We start from the raw sequence: 20,382 nt of genomic DNA, 5'->3' as shown, positions 1-20,382 counted from the left end.
AATACATCATTTATAATAAATATTACTCTTTTGTTATTTCAAAATAAAAGCGAGGAATTGAAATTAAATTGTGTGGGGGGATGTTCAATTAAAATAATGTACTAAAATATGCAGTCAGCACAGTATAACAACTTTTTAACTATGCTATTTATTTCTGATGGGCAACTGCACCTTCTAAACAGAAGGATAAAAGAACAGTTATAAAGTGAAAAGTGACAAATACCTCACTAATAGGTTAAGAAGGCTAATAAGTTCATAATGAGATCGCTAAAATACTTTCTGCAATAAAAATAAAGATTACAGTAACTCTTTACATGCTTCTCTTTAAAAAAGATAATTTTTATGTATTCTTTACTATTTAAAACATGACCTTCTTATACTTGAAATAACTGCTCTATATCTTAAAAAGAAAATCCCAAATTTTCCCTAACATGTCTTAAAAAAGCTTATATTTTCCCCACTTTCTCTGACCACTTTTCCCTTTCCTGACTTTCTAGGATATTTTAGGCAAGTGGAACCCTTGAACATGAATGATATCACTTTCTTCAAACATAAACATTTTTCCATTTAATGAAATTAAATCAAATTAGAAGTTCAAAATCAGCAATGTGTTCCAAACAAATTATTTGACCATTCCTTTGCGGAATTTTTATTAGTGTGGTTTTTAGTGTAAATATAAATTATTTGCTTCTAAACAGGTGCGTACAATTATATTAAAGAAAAGAGAGTACAAAAGTACCACATAAATTCCATTTACAATTTAAATCAGAATTAATTATTTTACTGAACATAACAGCATATTTAAGAATATGCTGTTACATTCATTCATGCATTCTCTCTTTTCTTAAAAACTGCAAAAATAAAATTCATTGTGAAATGCTGGTACACAAAAATGTACTTTCATTTAACACCAACACTTTTCTGCTATTATGATAAATATTTCTTATTTGCTGTGATTGAAGAATGCCAGCTTTTAGTTAAGTTAGCAGGAAAAAAATTTTAAGATTATTAAGATCAATAATCAAAGGCAATTATCCAAGAAAAGAGATCATTAGGTGATACTGATCATTAGGCAGTATAATTATTTTGATCAAATTCTGTAAAAGGCTGTAGCATTAAAAAAGCAATAACTTTATAATTATTACATTTTATGCTGTTGCTGAAGATGAACACGACTTAGACCCCCATCTGTACTGTTTTATAAGATATAATACAGCTAATTAATATTTTTCTCAACAAACAGCAGCACTGGTTGTTTATAATCTATCATATAGCACTTATTCTATATACATCAATAGCAGCAGCATCTATCAGTACCAAAGAGCAGATTATCATCTTCTTAAATGCAGCAAGTACTCATTATTGGGTATTTACTGCTGTTAAGGTAAGAGTGAATGACGAATTTCACCAGAAAAAAACATACAATATTAATATAATATTAATACTTTAGTACACTTTTCAATGACATGAAAGCTTCACAATATTTTTCATTACATTAAAAAATTAAGATAATTTTAATTTACATGGAAACATAATTTTTTATTGAAAACATTAATGCAAAACATTCTAATTATGTAACAATACAAAGCTCCATCTAAGATAAATAAAGCATTTGCTATTCATAACCAATTTTGTCATAAAAAATTTTAAAAATCATATGCCTCTCCATCTAAGATAAATAATGCATTTGCTATTCATAAACAATTTTGTCATAAAAAATTTTAAAAATTATATGCCTATAAGTCAAAGTTTAATTAGAATATCAAGCTCCTAAAATAATTCTGTTTTATCCTATATCATAAAATAAATTATATTTCTCATAAAATGTATCCAAATATTTCATAAAGTAATTCCTATATTTTAATTAATAGCAGAAAAAATAATAAACATAGTTTCCACCTTTGAAATAAGAAAAACCAAGAGGTTCTCACACAAAACCAGCAGACTGTAGGAGATTTTTGCACTGCACAGTAATGCCATTTCAAAAGAACTCCCACTTCACATACATAATTTAGGCTATTGAACTATTTGTAATGTGATTCTGATGAAAACTATATTATATTTAACTAGATATTCTGAGTTATTCCATTTTGTAATTTTCTTACACTTTTATATTTAAAAAACCCTGAGCAGGGAAGTAAACTTCTTTTTATTAAACTCTTAAATATGATAAAAACAAAATGAATAACAATATACATATGACTTCATGGATAAACTTAGCAGTGGACTCTCAAGTCAGTCATGACGTTCAGAGGCTTAAGACAATTCAGATCAAATGAAATTTCATAATAAAAAATATGCTAAAATCAGTAGGAATGAGGGGACCAAATTTCCACAAGTTTCATTAATTCAATAATTAATTAATTCAATAATTAATGAATAATTTCATTAATTCAATAATTCATTAATTGCTGGAAAACATTTTCCTCAGTTTCCTCAGTTTTCCTCAGTTTAAGGATAAAAATTAAAAGTCTGAAGAATTTGGTGATATACCTAAAGGTGTGCTGAAAAACTTGGAGAGTTGGCAGCAATGAATTAAAAATTTTACATATCTAAATTATACTTGTATATAATATGACTTAATGAATATAATTAACTCACTTTCAAATATGATGTGAAATGATTTGATTGCAAATGTTCTTCTTTGATAATTCCTTGAAAATAAAATGTTTGTAACATTTCAAACAGTAGACATGCATATCTTAAAAAAGTTGATAATGATGCATTCTAGAGAGAAAGGAAAAAGATTTTGAGAAAGTTTTACATTTAATAATCAACAATACTAGAACAAAATGTTAAAGGTAAGGATGGGATTCTAAATAATGAATATATTATTTAAAAAATAAAATATATATTTTGTAAATTTTATATCAATATCTATTCCATTAGTTTAATTTTGGTTTTTTTTTTTCCAGTTATTTAGAAATATCTACTCAAAAGCTAAATAAAAATACAAAACCATGCATAAAAGTTTTCTAATGAATATTACAAAAATTTACATAGTAAGTTCACAACGACATAATGCAATAAAAGATGATATAACAGTTAATTCTATTACATTCATGATATAATAATGAAATAATGATATAATTCTATTATATTAATATAATAGTATTGGTTGGTTGGTTGGTTGGTAACGGAGGACGAGAATATAATAGTATTAATACTCAAAGCATACAAACAAAAATTCATCATTGAAAATTTTCTAAAAAGATATTTAATACCTAACGACAGAAATACAGGCTTGGCCACGATAAACCATGCTAAGTCACAATCAAGATTTTACAGTTTTAAACACAGTTCTTTTAAGGATGCAAATCAAATTTATACAGTTTCTAAAGCACGTTAACTAAAATCGGCTTTATCATCAAAATGAGCAATCTACATACAACAGATTGTGATAAATTTTATATTTATTCATTAAGAAAGATTTATGAGGATGAATGTTATTGGATCAATACTTTCAAAAACAAAAAAAGTATAATTTTGGAATTTAATACTTATACTTGCCACAGCTATTAAAATATTGAATTAGAATAAAAGAAAAGTTAAGGCAATTATTATTCCAATTCAAGCAACAAACCAGGCCATTTCAAACTGTCTTATCTCAAATATTAATAACTTTCTTGCCAGATCTCCTCCAACCTAAATGAAATAAATGAAGAACAGCATACTGGTTCAGCAGCCTCCTACTAGGTAGGATTATTAACAAAGGAAAAGTAACAAGAATTATGTGCCAAAGGCCCCATGTTAATTATGAAACACAGAATCCCAAGAAATGGAAATTTAAAATCTCTTATCCTTCTTTTCCTACCACATACCTCTCTTGAGATTTTAATATCAAAGATATTTTAAGTATATCCACTTGGCAATGAAACTACAATCATAAATATCATTGTTTTGCCCATGATTCAAATCATGCACCCAGACTGACAAGTACTCTCTATTAGCTACCATACCATCTAGGAAATTTCCAGTGGCCTTGAATTTTAGTTCAGTTGCTCTTGCCACCAGTTCAACCAAAAGCTAAAGGAAAACATATCTAAAAAAAAAAAAAAAAAAAAAAAAAAAAAAAAAAAAAGTGACTGACTCCCTACACAAAGGCAACTTATGAAAATTTCACATCAAATTCATCACAAGATGCTTATTGAGGATAAATAGTTTAAGCCAACTGCAAGATTATACCACTTCAACAGTGCTTTGTATTTATGTAAGTTATCTAGTTTATTGAGTAACCATGCCAAGTTACAGAGAAGTAGCAGCATAAGTAGGGAGATGCTTTTGTTAATATTTTAAATGGTTCATATTTGTGCATTAGACAATATTTTTTTTTATTTATAATACATTTTCCCCTAATTTTCAAATAACCATAGCTGCCAAACTTGAAATATGAAAAACTGGGAGATTCTACCCCAAAATCTGTAGTCTCTGGGAGGTTCTTGTGCTGTGTAGGAGTACAATTTTAAAAGAACTCCCAACTTAATTAAATTCACTTCATACTTCGTAATTCAGGTTGTTCAATAATTTTTAATATAATTGTAGGCATGTGTATAAATCAGGTCATTCAACAATTTCTTCTATAATTTGTAATAAAATTTATTAATATTGAATTAGATAAGTAAGTTTTTCTTCCTCATTATTGCATACCTCTGTGGTGTAATTGAAAGCATGTCTAGCTTTCCAATTATACCACAGAATTGGAATTACACCACAGCATGTAATTGGAAAGCAGGACGGCTAGCATCGGAACATCCAAAGTTCAAGTCCAGGAACAAGTATTGCACATTTTTTACGTCTCCCGCTATGGAAAAAATTCAGCGACCTTATTACGGTACCCAAACTAAAGTGTGATATACAAAAATATATTCCTAGCAGGATTTGGAGAATGGAGCCCCTTTCTTCCCCAATCACCTTTTCAATAGGTGGTTGAGGAGGAATAAGAATGTTAGAAATTTGCACCCTCCGTAGCACATGCCTTCATGGTGTAACTGAAAAGCATGTCCGGCTAACATCAGAAAGTTCAGAGTTTGAATGTTGGAGAGGGCAGTGCATAATTTTTAGTCTTTTGCTTTCGAAAAAAAAAAAAAAAACCCTATTGGTCTCTATAGATATTCTAAATTTTATTCTTTGGCTGGTTTCATTTCGAAATTTTCTTACATTTTGATGCTGAAAAATGAGTAGGAAATTAAAGCTTTAATCAAGTATTTTTAAACATGGTGAATATAGAATTAATAATTAATACACACACTATTATGAGGACAAATTCAGAAATGTACATGGATGTAATCATACATGGATGTAAAAAAATTAAATATTAACTGATTAAACATTGAACTAGGAACTTAGTGATCTACCACGAGAACGAGATATGTGATGAAAATAGTGGATCTCCTGGTAAAACCAGGAAAGTTGGCAGCTATGACTATTTATTATTTTACACCATATCTACTGGTGGTTCAATAAATTTAAAATTAGAAGAAACCTATTACGTACTAATTTAAAAACTCACACAAATGAGATATAACAGCTTATATCACTTAAATGCATCCACAAATAAAAGAAAACAAAATATTTAAACTAAATTTTATACCTGAAATTTTATACCTGAAAAACTAAATTTTATACCTGAAAATTAGAGATTTGCTCTTCAAATATGCCTTCAGTAGCACTAATGAAACGATTCAAAATTTTATCCCATACTGGCTGAAGTAACTGTCCAGGTGATGAATTAAAACTAGTGGTCCCTTGATTAGACATATTATGGTTAAATGGCATGTCAAATGTTATGAGCAATAATTCCTCCTCCATTAACTGGATCCACTGAATTTTTTCTAAAATGAAATAACAATAATAAAAAGTTTCTTAAAATAAAATAAAATAATAATAAAAAGTTCACTATATATATATATATATTTGTAACTATGCATATAAACAGTTTATTCCAGCTTTTTAACTATCCATTCATACTTAATTCACTGCTATAGAGGTTACAATACCTAGTATTAATGAGATTTACATTTAAGATATTTTGAATGTTAAAATTAATGTTACATAGTTAAAAATCCATTTTGCAGTGAACATAAAATAAAATACCCATCACAATTAAAATAGTTCTAACTAAAATCACAAAAATTCTTTTATATTGTTACATTTTACAGTTTGGTGTATTTGGAGTGATTGATGACAACACCTGATGAAGAATGAAAACACAATTTATTACCCAGTATTACTCAGGACAGCTCCAAAAACATACTGAAAAACTACAATAAACATGCTGAAACAATTAGCAACACAGTCTTCAGGCTATCAGGCTACGATTGTGAAGATGGTTTCATGGCAAAGCACTAGAGTATAGCTCCCAACTCGGTTCGGTCATTATTGGAACTCAACTTATTCTCGAGAGTCTCCACGCTACAACTCGCGATGCACTCAACTATACAATCAATGATGCACTCTTGATGCACTGCTACTCTGTGTACAGGCAGGGTTTATATAGCTTTTGCATATAGCTCTTACCTTAGAGAACATTCTCGGCCAAGCCAGTTAAGAATTTGTTCCAGAATGTTCTCCGTCTATGACATATTGCCATTTTTGTCGCCAAATGAGCTATTTCCAGCCAAATATGGCAACCCTTGCAATTTTCTGGCAACCCTAAACCTGCTTTGCAGGGAAGCTATCTTACCACGGCTGTGCATTTCATTACAATATTAAGTATTGGACATGAAAAAATCTAAACGCTATGTCACTAAAATACTGATTTTGTGTCATAATACTGATATATACCTAAATCTCAATAACTTTAAGCTGAAAACAGACACTATAATTAATCACCCCCAAGAAAAATAAAGAGACAATAAATATACATTCTAAAATTTCATAGTTACCCAATTTTTCACTAGAAACTTCTAAACTGCAATGACTTCCATTATTCCTCAAGCAAAGTAATGCTGCAACTTCTGCAAATGCTTCCAAAGTTGGCATATCATCATTAGAAAGAACTTGGAAAGGAGAATTGTCATCATTTTTCCTTGAAAATAACCACTCCATAATTTGATTTTCAAAAGTTCCATTTCCCATCGAAGAAACACTGTTGTTATAATACATGGAATGTGCAGTATATGAAGCAGGATATTTTTCTAAAAATGTTTTCAGTGATCTCAAAGATGCACTCGTTACTGGATTACTGGAACCTGTAACAAAAAAGAAAAATGTTTGCTCATGTACGTGATGGCTGTACATGATTTGCAATATTGATTGCATATATGGATTAAATTACCGCTGATGTAAAATAATTATCTTCTGTTATGTAAAATCAATAAATTATTACCTATCATGTTAAACCAATAAAATTACAAACTAAATGTTTAAGCATTTCATGATTTTTAACTTTAAGAAATAAAAAGCACAAGAATAAAACTTTCAAATATTCTACAAACTAGAGAAACATAATTCATAAAATTAATTCATAAAACATAAGTCATAAAATTGCACTGAAAAGTACTATTAATTTTTTTAAATTACATCAAACAATTGGCAATTAATAAAGATATCTAAATATTTTTATGTAACTATTTGTGCATAAGATTTGCTATATGTATATAAAAAAATTGGATGATTTCTATTATAAAATAGAAAGTGCCAAACAGTTTTCTATAGACAGACATATGCCAAAGTGTGCAGTAATTACTGTTACATTCAATGCATTGTTCATCTCTCTTATAATAGTGTTCTCATTTTCAAAGTAAGTATAATCTGAAAAAGGTTTTTGTAGCTTTCATTCTTTGTTTTTTGAAATTGTATGGCATTTTCTTCCTCCTTAACATGTGCCTTCAGGACGTAACTCGAAGCACGTCTGGCTAGCAATCAGGAGGTTCAGACTTAGTATCCTGGTTAGGGCATTGCACATTTTCACATCTGCTCTGAAATATGACTCTACAATGACACCTGAAGTAAAAGTGGTAGACGAGAATTCGCCATGGCCAGTCTTTGGTGAATGGGTCCCCTCCTTCTCAGTTGCCATTTAAGTGAGGAAGAATGTAAGATATATATTTAAGTGAGGAAGAATGTAAGAATTTCCCTTCTCACCATATGCCTCTGTGGTGTAATAGAAAAACATAGTTCATCAGAAATTCCTGAGTTCAAATCCCAGTGAAGGTGTTATGGATCTCTCATGCTTCCATCTTCGAAAATTTAATAACTAACATAACAGGTATATTTCTCAGGTTTGGAAAACTTATACCTCATTCTAATGACAAATTAACAAATGACAAAAAGTTCATTACATCATTAGAAGTATAAATTTGCTGCATATGTCTGTCTCTACAGTAAATTGCTTTGAGCATGTTCTCTAAAAATGGAAAAAATCTAAACACTTTTATATTTGTGGTGTTAACTGATTTTTTCTGTAATTAATATAATCAAAATTAAAACAGAATTTGAGCAACTATTAGAATAATACTCTGGTGTAACTATCAGTTAATCAGTTTGTGCATCTGAGGGATTTTAATGGCAGACAATCCTTCATTTACCCCTAAAATTATTTGTTCTGCTGAGAAAGAACGTAATATATTTTTCATTTTAAATAAAATTAGTAGATAATAAACTCCATTAATTTGCAGTCAAAAACAGCCATGGAACATGATAGCTTAGTATTTTTGTTCTTTTTTGAGGGGGAGGCTTTGACCCCCAACCACCACGAATCACAATAAAAGCCTTTACAGTAACTTATTAAATTTCATCTTATACTTTCATTTACACAAAGACAGATACAAACTATACATAATAATCAACGCTTAACACATTTGCTGCTGGTCATGTGAGGTTGTATTGATAGTTAATGTTGTGTCATAGAAATAGATTGCACCCATATGCCAGCTTATTATAAGAAATATGATTTAAAAGAGGTAATAACAGTTCATTATGTGTACCACACTAATTACTAAGCCTGTAAGCATAGAATTTTTTTACTACATGCCAACGTGTGATCAGCACTAGAGGTAATATTACTTCTGCAGTGCTGCATTACATGCTGGCACATGGCATTTAAAAGTGAATCAAAATGAGCAACAATATGCATTATTTTGGTATGAAACTATATAACAAACAAATATATATATTGCAAATGAATTTGTTACAAGCTAGTACAATTATATTAATGCAAACAATATATGTCAGAATGTTATTCGTTTATAGTCTTTGCGCAAAATGAAACATTGTTTCCATTCCAAACCACATACATTTACAACTAGTTTTTAACCATCACACTACGCCAATACCAGCATATATGTCCAAAACACAATGCCCACTAATCTTGAAAATAAACAATGGCACGTTACTTATTCCGTGCCGGCATATGACTGGCACCTGAGACATCACTCCATTCCACGAGCATGATTGCCTCTTCAGTACACCCCTGTGCGTGATCAGCAGCAAATGTGTAATGCAATCACAGTTAATGGTTACTTTCAAATATTGTTATAAAATATCAAAAGCCTACTATTTCTATAGGTAATACAAGGAATTCATAATTTACCAAAAATCTGGAAGTTATTTGATATGATCAGAATGTTACAGAGTGAAGTTTTAAACATAAGACTTTAAATTTATTACAGAATTTTCTATCTCTTCAGTAAGATTCATACTATAGTTTAAAATATAAACAATGCTACATAGTTATCTTTTACCTGGAGCATAGAGAGTGTAAAACTCAGCCTTAGGTACAGCCAGTTTATAGAACAGTAGTGCTGTTAACAGCTTATGTCCAGCTTCTTGGCACTGATGCATAAGAGCAACAGATCTAAAAATAGATGTATACATTTATTCTATTTTTCAATCAAATATATAATATACCTTGAAATAATCAGATTATTAAAACATAATAACAATATTTCTCTTAATATAACATTTTTATGCATATTATGATAAAGTATAATGTAAGATCAATATAAAAAATATTAACAGTGATACATTTCATGCACATTTAGGTAAATTTAAAAATTTGACAATACATTATGCATTAGATCTCAGAATAAGTAACTAACTTCAAAGAAATTTTGAAATTTAGAAGAAAAATATGTATGAAATAGAAGTACATATTGAAAGACAATTCATAATACTTTACTATGTTGAAACAATACAAAGAATATATGAAAAGAGTATTTCTGTACATAATTTTGATTCTTACGCACATAAAATATATTTGCATTAAAATTTAGAAATTCTGAGAGCTTGATGAAATGTATTATATAAGTATCATTAAATTTATTATAACGATTATGATTTAAACTGCAATTCTTTGAGAATTCAAATGACAATAATAGATTTAAAAGAATCAAGTAATATTTTGTTTCTTTGACAGATTTAACATAACATTTTTGGTACTTTTCCATTAAAGTCACACCATGAATGTTCAGTGCAATATTGGCATATTTTGGCTTATTTTTCCTCCCATGTCTTTCGCTCAATTCCAGATGAAATGGATCAATCTGGGCAGAATAAGACCTGTGTTAGTTTTTTTTTTTTTTTTTTTGTGAATTAAGTTAAGAAATTTTCACAATTTTGTTCCATCCATCGATTTTAATATTAAATAAAATAACAAAGAACTGGCATAGACTTCTCTTACGTAATCACTGCAATCAACTATTGTTGTGATTCATTTGAAACAAACTTTGGTTCATAGAATTTAATAATGTTAACCCTTAACACCCAAGGACCAGATAACCATATTTATGTTCAAACATTTCTTTCCAGTATGAGGGAAAGCTACAAGTCACATTTTATTTTCATGAACATATTTTGAACATGATCTTTCTTTTAAAGCACATCTCTTCTTTGGAAAAACAGAACAGCTACTTCTTTACCTCTTGGTAAATCTCAAGTCATGAAATTCATAACAGTAAAGAAGAATCCATCCAGAAAAGCAGCCAAGTCAAACTTGCAACGTCTTGCAGCGAGGAAATATGCCCCCCCCCAAATGACAAATGGTATGGTTTTAACAGAAAAAAATTGAGGTTGAGGTAAATAAATGTTAATAATCAGAAAGGCTTACTTTACAGCTAATTCCCACAAACGCTGCCACTGAAAACCACCTTCGGAACAATCACCAGCATCTTTAGATCCAAAAGCTTGAACAAAAGACTGACAGCATGTAAGCAGCCACCGTTTTGTTTCCAATCTTTAAAGATAAATAAACATAATATGCTTCACATAAATACAGGAATTATTAAATACTTCTAAATTGCAGATCTTTGTACACATTTACAGGTGTAAAAAACTTAATTTTGAATTTTTTGATCTTTTAATTACTGATTTACGAGAAAAGAAAAACATTCCTACAGAGAAGCATATTGCAACAGTTTAAAAATATTCATAGCATTATTGCACAAATACTTTATACTGACAGTTTATTTTAATAATCATAGATGTTTAAAGCATTTTCATACATACTGATTGCAAGATAAATGTATATCGATGAGAATATCTAAAAGATGCTCAGCGTCTTGCATAGACACAATATCTGAATGATTTACCAAAAAGGAAGATATAACTTGAAGCCTTAAAAAAATAATATAAATAAATAAATAAATAAAACAGAATATAATAATAAAATTGATATCAAATACATAATCAGTACTAATAAGAAGCATAATTATTAATTCAAGAGTTTCAAATCAAGGGATAATAAAATGAAAAAAGAAATTAAACACATGCACCAACTTTATTCAACATTAGTATCAAACATATTTATGATTAAAAAATTTACCATGGCTCAATTTTTGATGATGTCAGATCATCAGTAAGTGCTCTAAAGCAAACTTCAACTCTTCGTTTCTTTGCTGGTTGTGATACTTCATAACTTGTTGAAGCCTGAGTGATGTCAAGACAGTCCACAGAGCCAGGAAAAATTTGAGCACATACTTCCACAGCCACAAAAACAAAAATAGGCTTTAAAATTGATTCCTTACTGTAAATTAAAAGACAATAAAAACATGAGAAGTCTATAACATCTATATATAATTAATCTCTGCTAATAATTACTACAAGTACAAAGTTTCAGATAAAAAATTTAATAGAAAAATGCAATACTATGAGAAAATGCAAATAAATTTTATGGCATTAAGTACATTTCATTATTAAAAGTAAAATAAAAAAAACAAGCAATATAAAATTCAGCAATCTGATATCCAAAATAGTATCTTAACCCATTAACCGCCAAAACTACAAAGAATGTTTCTTTTCTCATGAAAATAATAACAAATATTAAATTAAGCATTTATAACATAAATTTACATTGAAAATTTAAAAAATGCTCTTACCTGTGGAAAAAGAGAGTGTTGCGTTTGCCCTACGTCAGCGGAATAAGACTACGGATGTTTAGTGAGTAGGATTGTACTCGTGTGATGTTTCTTTTGAGAGGAGTGCAGGATTACTTTTTAGCTGTATAACGTTTTATAAATCTACAAATCACTTGTAATTAATTTAATATTAAAATATACATTGTATTTCTTTTACAAATACAGATTATTTCATTTGAAAGATTCAAGCATGAAAAGTTGATTACAATCATGATGTAAAGCTACATTACATACTTTGCATCTATAAACAGCCTGGCTATGGTTCTCTTTACAACAAAGTCTTTTGTTATACTCGGACTTTACAATAAAATGTCTACCATCTCCATGCAATGGTTTTTGTATGCTGAATTTACTAGGTCTTCCTGTTGCTGATCTATTTCTGACTAATTCTACACTCTCAATAGGAGTTTGCAAAAGGAATAATGCATTCCCGCATCTGAAATCTAAAAGAGACTTTGTATTTCCAGTAGTAAAAAGTGGTGATATTTAGTGAGTTTAGATACGGTATACCTCATACCTCATATAATTCATTAGTATTGTCAATTTGACTATTGTCAAATGCAAATTCTGCTTCATATTCCTGTACTGCAAACGTGATATCAATTCTCATACAACAGGAACAGAAATGTCCTTATCAAAAGACCAATACATTTTTTGAGGTAAAGAATGATATCCTGTAAGCAATAATATTCCAATAAATATTCTCATATAGGCTTCAAATGCAATTTTTTTTTTTTTTTTTTTTTTTTTTTTTTTTTTTTTGAGCGTATATATTTGTCTGTTCAACGAGAAGAGAGTAAATGTCTAAACCAAAAAGAAAATCGAAAATCTGTGCACTAGTTTTACCTTGTCTTGTGTTTTGTCTCTTATAATTTCTCTTCTATCTCTTTCTTCATGTTCTTCCTGAGACATAACTAACAGTTCCGTTTTTATCCACTTCAAGATTTCAGTCTTCTGCTTTTTAAACTTTTTAGTATGACTATAACTGCTTTTAGAATGCTGAAACTTACTTCTTATGTGAATTTCAACTTCCCTAGCAGTATCATTTGGTAAAATATCATTATCATTATTTAAAACATTGCCATTCCTTTCTTCTTCATCACTAGCCTCTGCAATTTCTGGGGGAACAACAACAATATCAGTTTCATTCTGGTCATCGTTAACATTATCATCATCTGTTTCTTCATCAAAAAATCTTTGAAGGGCTTCTTCTAATGTAAGATACCTCGTTCTAGGCATTTTTAAACAACCAGGGCATCGAAAGGAATGGGTGAAAAAGGAGATTGACTACCTGTTTTCTGCTGATGTTGCATCAACGCAACACCTGTTTTCCCTTCCTTCCCAACACAAATATAAACATCTGACTGATGTAATGTTCTGACAAACGGTGACCTTGACTAAAAGTAGATCATTCGTAAAGATGGCAATTCTTTCGTTAAATATTTTCAGCAAATATACCCGATTGAAAATTTTGCTTAAAGTATGAGATTAATTATTATAAACAAAATGATTGTTGAAGGCAAATATTTTTTTTACAGAAATAATCTTCATAATATTCCCTACACAAAATTATCTGCTGGCATAAAATATCGTAGGTAGTTATATTTATATACGCATTTATTTTGACTGTTGCGTAATATAGCTTACTGTTATACATACATTTGAATCCTGTACGAAGACGTATTTCATGGTTCTATATTAACCAAACTTAGTTAACACTACAATAGCAAGTTTTGTACCTGGCCAAAACAAATCATGCAGATTATAATTTTTAGCATTCACTTGCTTCATGTTACTTAGCATGCAGGACACAACTGTATGGTACCATTTGATTTCCAGAGTAGGGGAGCATGAAAATATAGTTCATTTCTGAAATGCTTAGACTTTGTATGCATTGTATGCATATTCACAATACATTGTACAGATAAAACAATAACAGGTACTGCTGTCCTGCACAATGAATACTTTGTACAGAATAAACAATAGTAGGTTCTGAATGCATTATATAGAATAAACAAGAAAAATATTGTTTTTGAAAGAATACCAGAGTGGGATTCAACTAGGCATTAGATAAATGGCGAAAAAAAATATTACGGCACCTTATCAGGTTTGAATGGACTGGATTAGACTGCCGAATTATGACAAAGGGCTTGAGAACAACAGTTGTTCCATGAAGTTTGCTACTTACCACATTAAACAAGTTTAGCAAAGCTAATTTGTAGCAGTTGTTACAATTTGAATTACTGATCTGGCATTTACATGTAACTAGTGTCTACTTACTGCAGCAGCACAAGTAACATATCCTGTGTGCCCCATGTTTCTGGAGCCCTAAAGTACAATATAGCAGGGGTTCTCAACCGATGGTACGCAAGAGAAAAATAGGTGATATGCAAAGAATCAAAGTATTTTTAACTATTAAATTAAAAAATTAAAACCCCAACATCTTGATTGAGGCTTTTTTCTAACACTTGTAAATTTATGAGATCTGAGCTTTGTTCAAGAGTGGTGGTGGTGGTAGTACTTTGTAGTGGCCGTACTAAAGGTTTTCAATTTTTGTTTAGATGGTACATGTTAGTCAAAAGGTTGAGAACCACTGCAATATAGCAAATGTTAGAGCTGCATATTTAAAATAAAATTTTTTTCTTACAAATGCATGTGATCTACCTACTAAAATCTTGACATTTAATGCATTCAGGCTTGTAGCTTGTGTATTAATAAACAACACTGGTAAAGGAAATATAAAACCAATTTGATGCTTTTAATATATAATAGTAACTGAAAAGTAGCCACAGAAAAAAAAATGCACATTAAATTTTATTTTGTTAACTTATCATTAACAGGAAGTCTTGCATACACATATATCCAACCAAGTGTTCATACTTTGATGTGTACGAGACACAGAAAATTATAATGAATTTTCAGCATGGGAATGGGTATGTAAGGGAATGACATACCCATTCCCATGCTGAATGGAATGAAATCTTAGTAAACTTTCAAGTCACATAAGAACGCAGATCCAAAACAAGAATAAACACGCTCACTAAATTTGCAGATATTAGAATACTCGTCTTGAATGAGGTATTTCTTAAAAATCTTTTCTCAAATTCTCTGGCTAATAAGGTTACAATAGCTTGTAAAATTGTAATTTCATTTTCTAATGTGTTTCTAACGTGTTCACGTTTAAATGGTTTTTAAAAGGAGAAAACAGATACTGTACAGTAACTTTTTTAAAATCACAAAATGACTTAATCTTCAATCACCTTTTTAATTTCTGAAAAGTATTTTTCAATGTTATAATTGCCATTCTTATGTTTTTGCAGCTCATCTGATCAATTTCTAAAGGGATTCAAACCATTTTGTTGAAAATATCCTAACAGCATTATAAATTTTGGTTTGAATGCATTAATGCTGCTTATTATTTCATTATTGGCTTGTTTGTCCCCTTACAATTCTAAGTTCAAATCATTTAATTTTGATATAAAATTTTTTTAAAAACATTAAATACGTGAGCCACGTTTCCTCATTTAAACTTGCATTCTTGATCTTGGTTCTTTGAAATTTTTTTTTTTTTTATCTCAGTTAAGAAATAACAAAATCATTGCCGGAATTTGTTTCAACTTGGCCACCTTACATTAGTATGTAATAATAATTCTGCTGTGCTTCATCATGTTACAATTGAAAGAGATGCTGTTCAAGCAAACTTTCTAAAATGGAATTAAAAATTTTGAACACTAAGTCCATTATTTCTTTTGCATTTAATCTTTTATTGGCTAATACTTCTTTGCGAATTATGAAGCAGTTGATAAAAAAAAAATTTGGAAATTAATCATCATTTTGGTATTAAGAGTTATAAATTCATTTATACAGCCTATCATTGCTCCATCTGTTGTTATTGGAACCAACTTCAAACATAGCAATTTAAAATAAGTAAGGAAAGTTCTCATAGGAGTTGAATATATTTACATCTCTAGTCCTTTCTTTTAAAGAAATTATACAGAATAATTCTTCTTCAGGTATACAATCTTTAAAAGCAATGGCGCTGTGCTATTAAAATTAGTTAATTCATTAAAAGGGAAACAAGGACATCTATTAATATTGTTATTATAACTTTTTTAAAAACATTTTTATACATTTTATCAATCCACTGCATCACAGCATTTCAAGATAATTATAAATCTTTAGTGCAGCAATAATATTAAACTTGTTCTTAAAACAACAAAAAACATTTCCAAGAAAGTTTCTTTTATAAATTCTCCACCAGAAAATCGTTTACTTTTTGGGCGGGATAAAATATATCTTACTTTAAATAAACATTTTGCTGAGCTCTTAATTGGAGCTTTCAAATACTTAATTTTGTTTTTCCTCAAGTTAATATTTTGTAGGATATCTGATAGTTGCTACATAAAGCTAAAAACATGCTTCCTAGATTCCCCAAATTACTATTTTTTTAAGTAATGGCAACAGTATCATTAGGCTCTGTATATTAAGCAGCAGCATTTATCATTCTTCATTATAAAAGAGTAATCAAGTTCTCATTCTTTTCCCACAAAAAGAATTTTTTTTTTTTTTTTTTTTTTTTTTTTTTTTTTTTCAGGAGAGAAGTTACTAATTTTAATGGGTACTAAAATGTAAAAGAAAACAAAGTGGAGGATTTAATGTAAAACATAAGAAGGTACTTATATTTTTGCACAGCAACAGTGTTAAGAAAAACTGGCACTTTTTCTATAAATGCTAAATGCTAAATGCTAACAATTTTACCAATATGGTGAATATGTAACAGTAAACAATGAACACAGAAATGCCAACTCGTATATTGTTACATCAAAGTTTAAAAGTGGGCGTTCTTAGGAGCCAGCTAGATGGAGTGATGGACAGAAAGTGGATGATAGGTGACGTACGACGCCACTTTCCTATTCTCTCAATGGCTGACATGGAAGATAAATTGTCAATGTCAACCATGATATTAAAGGAGCCATGATTGATGAGTCATGACTAAGTTGGGTTTGCATGTTGAAATTGTTTGCTGTCAGCTGAAAGTTATAAGGTATTTCTCCCACTTTCCTAGTGTGCCTTCGTGGTGTAGCAGTCAGCACACTGAGTCTGTATTCCAGAGGTCCCGGTGAAGGCGGTCGCTTCATCTTGCCCGCTTCCAAAAATAAGCCTTATGTCTCTACAGTGATGTCCGAACTAAAAGGGTTGTGGATAATGATTCTCCACAGGATTTGGCGAGATTGGGTCTCCTAAAAACCCCAGTCGCCCTTTAAAAGGGGGAGTATATAAATTATTACTCCCGAGTTCCTAGCGTGCCTCCGTGGTGTAGTGGTTCTGCCAGCTGGGCCCAGTATTCCAGAGGTCTGTGGTTCGATTCACAGCAAAGGCGTGGCTAATTTTTCATCTTGCCTGCTTCCAAAAATACCTAATGTCTCTACAGAGTGACCAAAAATCACATGACAGTCAACTTTTTGTTCATTCTTGCTATACAGCAACTTTTGTTTTCCCATGTTTTGTACAAAACACCACAGTTTTAAAAAGGATCTGTTAAAAACATTAGACACAGAGCAAGAAAAATTAAAAGCAACATGTTGTGAAGGGTGATGAAAGGAAAAAGCCATCACTCTCTATACTGTTACATTAGAACAGGCACTTCAAGGCCCTTTTTTTCCTCCAAACCATGCCTCATAACTACGGTAATGATTGCTGTAAAAAAAAAAAAGAAAGAAAGAAAGAAAGAATCCTCTAATTTGCTAAAATCCCCTAATCCCCTCAGCATGGTGATGGTGGTATACATTACAATCATAAATGAGGGGAGGATAAACAAGCCTTGAAATGCTTATTTTAAAATAACAGACTGTAACATCTGGTTCATATAATTAAAAGGATGAATGGAATGCCTTGAAAGAATTCTTTATATCAATATCATTCAAAATTTATTACCATGAAGGGAGGTTTTCATGTGTTTATTTTCTTTGGTACTGTACTGACAACAATAAATATTGTTCTTTTAGAGTGGATCTAATCTCCTTTTGAACACATTGCTTTCTTTCTACAGGTAATTAAGATTTCTGTGCTTGGGTTAGAAAGGCAAAGACAGTAAATTTCTAAAGAAGGAACAGTGTTTTTATATTCATGCAAGATGGATTGCAAAGAAGATGCACCAAACCAAAGCTGTGAGCCATATGGATATTTGGAATAGCCCTGTTTGTAACAACAGTCATAGCAATTCGTGTTTACATAAACTTCTTTATTATGATAAATTTAACACAAAAATGCATCTCAGTGTAAATAGCAACACAATAACCAACAAAGATAGCCATTTCAAAAACACATAAAAGTAACCAGAAATCAGACAAGAATGTTGATCCATTCTAAAGTGCTATATATTTCAGATAACATCAATTAGAATGAATTATGCCATTATGCCATCCTAAGATAATATAGTGTCACAGGGTGTCAGCTCATGTTATTGGGCTATGCTCCTACACATGGAAAATGCATGAATGTTTAATAAGAAATATAAAATGTGTTGATTTGAAAGTCTTGAAGAACAGGTGATAGCAGAATTTGGGATGTAAAATCCTTGCATTCCATCCCCTGGGTTGCTCTTGGTCAAAATTGAGATGAAACTTGGGTAAATTATCCATATGTGCTTGGTCTAAATTGAATAACTCAATCCAGCTTACAATAATTTCTGCAGTTCCACATCTGAACAATTTTCTACATGTATGGTACAGACGAACAACTACTTGATAGTAAAACAAATGCTATCCATACAAAATTTTCTAAAGGCTCTGGATCATATAAGCATGTCCATTCTGGCAACTGAATTGAATATAAAAATTAACTGCAAATTATTATGAAAGATGTCTAAATAGGAAAACAACAATCTAAACAATATTAAGAAATTATATATAAAGTGAACAGCTTTAAAATATTAAATGTTTGTACCTTTCATACCTTGCAGAATACTTGTTTGTTTCACACAGCTCAGTCACTTCTACCAAAATAACTTTGTAAAGACGTAGAAGGTGATTTTTCCATGTTTGCCAATCAGCAGCTCGAGCTCCATTTTCTTGCTTGACAGCACCTTTGGGATGATGTAAAGAGAGCTGCAAGCTGATGAACTCTAACATTAATTCCTATTGGAATAAAACAGAGCCACGAAATATATGATGACTCTCAAATTTCCAGAAAATTGAAATTTTGCAGAAGTAAAAACATTTTTAAATTTTATGGTTTACAAATTCACTAAACATTAATTATTTACAAATAATTATCACAATTTAATAAATTTAAACATTGCAACATTTGAAAAATAAACATGTGAAGTCAATCAACTTTATAAATTGATCTAAACTTAAACAAGCAACTACAAAACAATTAAAAAAAATCTGAAAGCTTTTTATGTTACCTTTATTTATCAAATATCATATTTTTTGCACTTAAACCACAAAAATTTGATTCAACAGCAATATCACGAAATATTTAAAAAGAGCATATCTTTAGAATTTCCGATACACAGTCTCCCATGCTGGAGATAATTTTAAGTAAAATATTAAATATTAATCAAATGTTTTAATTGCCAGAAGAAAAAAATGCATAGAACTGTGCATGAATAAAACGCTTAAAAAAATAACTAAAAATATCACAGAAATCACATGAAACAATATACAAATGTAATACAATTTATAAATTGTTACATTATATATTCTTCCTTGTCAGTTGATTTTTTAATTGATTTGCAGATAAAATATAAGGTTTTACACAAAGTTTAAGACTTAAATACTTCTCTTAAAGATTCTTGCTTAAGAAGATAGTATTTAAATCTGAAATATATATTACAGTCAAATTTCTTATAGAAATTTTGTTCATCAAGTTCAAAACTCATTAAACTACATTGCCATTAATAGTAAAAGTCTCTATAATAAAACTTAATACTTTCCTCATACTATTAGAAATTTCATTACACAGTTTTCCTGATAAACTGCTGATCGCAGGTACAAAATGCGGATGGGGACACAGAAAATATATA

At 30.0% G+C, this 20,382-nt stretch overlaps 1 protein-coding gene across 4 annotated transcripts in view; it reads right to left on the bottom strand.

Annotated features, from left to right (window-relative positions):
- The window catches only part of tefu (Serine/threonine-protein kinase tefu), a 240,355-nt gene that overhangs the window by 177,138 nt on the left and 42,835 nt on the right, over positions 1 to 20,382 (bottom strand). For 3 of the 4 annotated variants that reach the window (XM_085827007.1, XM_085827010.1, XM_085827008.1), the window contains 8 exons: positions 19,299 to 19,489; positions 11,762 to 11,962; positions 11,446 to 11,553; positions 11,048 to 11,173; positions 9,684 to 9,796; positions 6,885 to 7,190; positions 5,626 to 5,831; positions 2,602 to 2,727 (listed from right to left, as the gene is read on the bottom strand). In XM_085827007.1, coding sequence (XP_085683133.1) covers positions 2,602 to 2,727; positions 5,626 to 5,831; positions 6,885 to 7,190; positions 9,684 to 9,796; positions 11,048 to 11,173; positions 11,446 to 11,553; positions 11,762 to 11,962; positions 19,299 to 19,489 — 1,377 coding nt within the window. The remainder of the gene's footprint in view (positions 1 to 2,601; positions 2,728 to 5,625; positions 5,832 to 6,884; positions 7,191 to 9,683; positions 9,797 to 11,047; positions 11,174 to 11,445; positions 11,554 to 11,761; positions 11,963 to 19,298; positions 19,490 to 20,382) is intronic. The other variant, XM_085827009.1, reaches the window with a different exon arrangement.

The sequence above is a fragment of the Stegodyphus dumicola genome, chromosome 11, assembly GCF_044657685.1.
Source record: "Stegodyphus dumicola isolate Sdum_Otavi_A_Nest chromosome 11, ASM4465768v1".
Classification (NCBI taxonomy): Eukaryota; Metazoa; Arthropoda; class Arachnida; order Araneae; family Eresidae; genus Stegodyphus; species Stegodyphus dumicola.
Note: the sequence above shows the minus strand (reverse complement) of the source record. Positions and strands in the feature narration are given on the sequence as shown.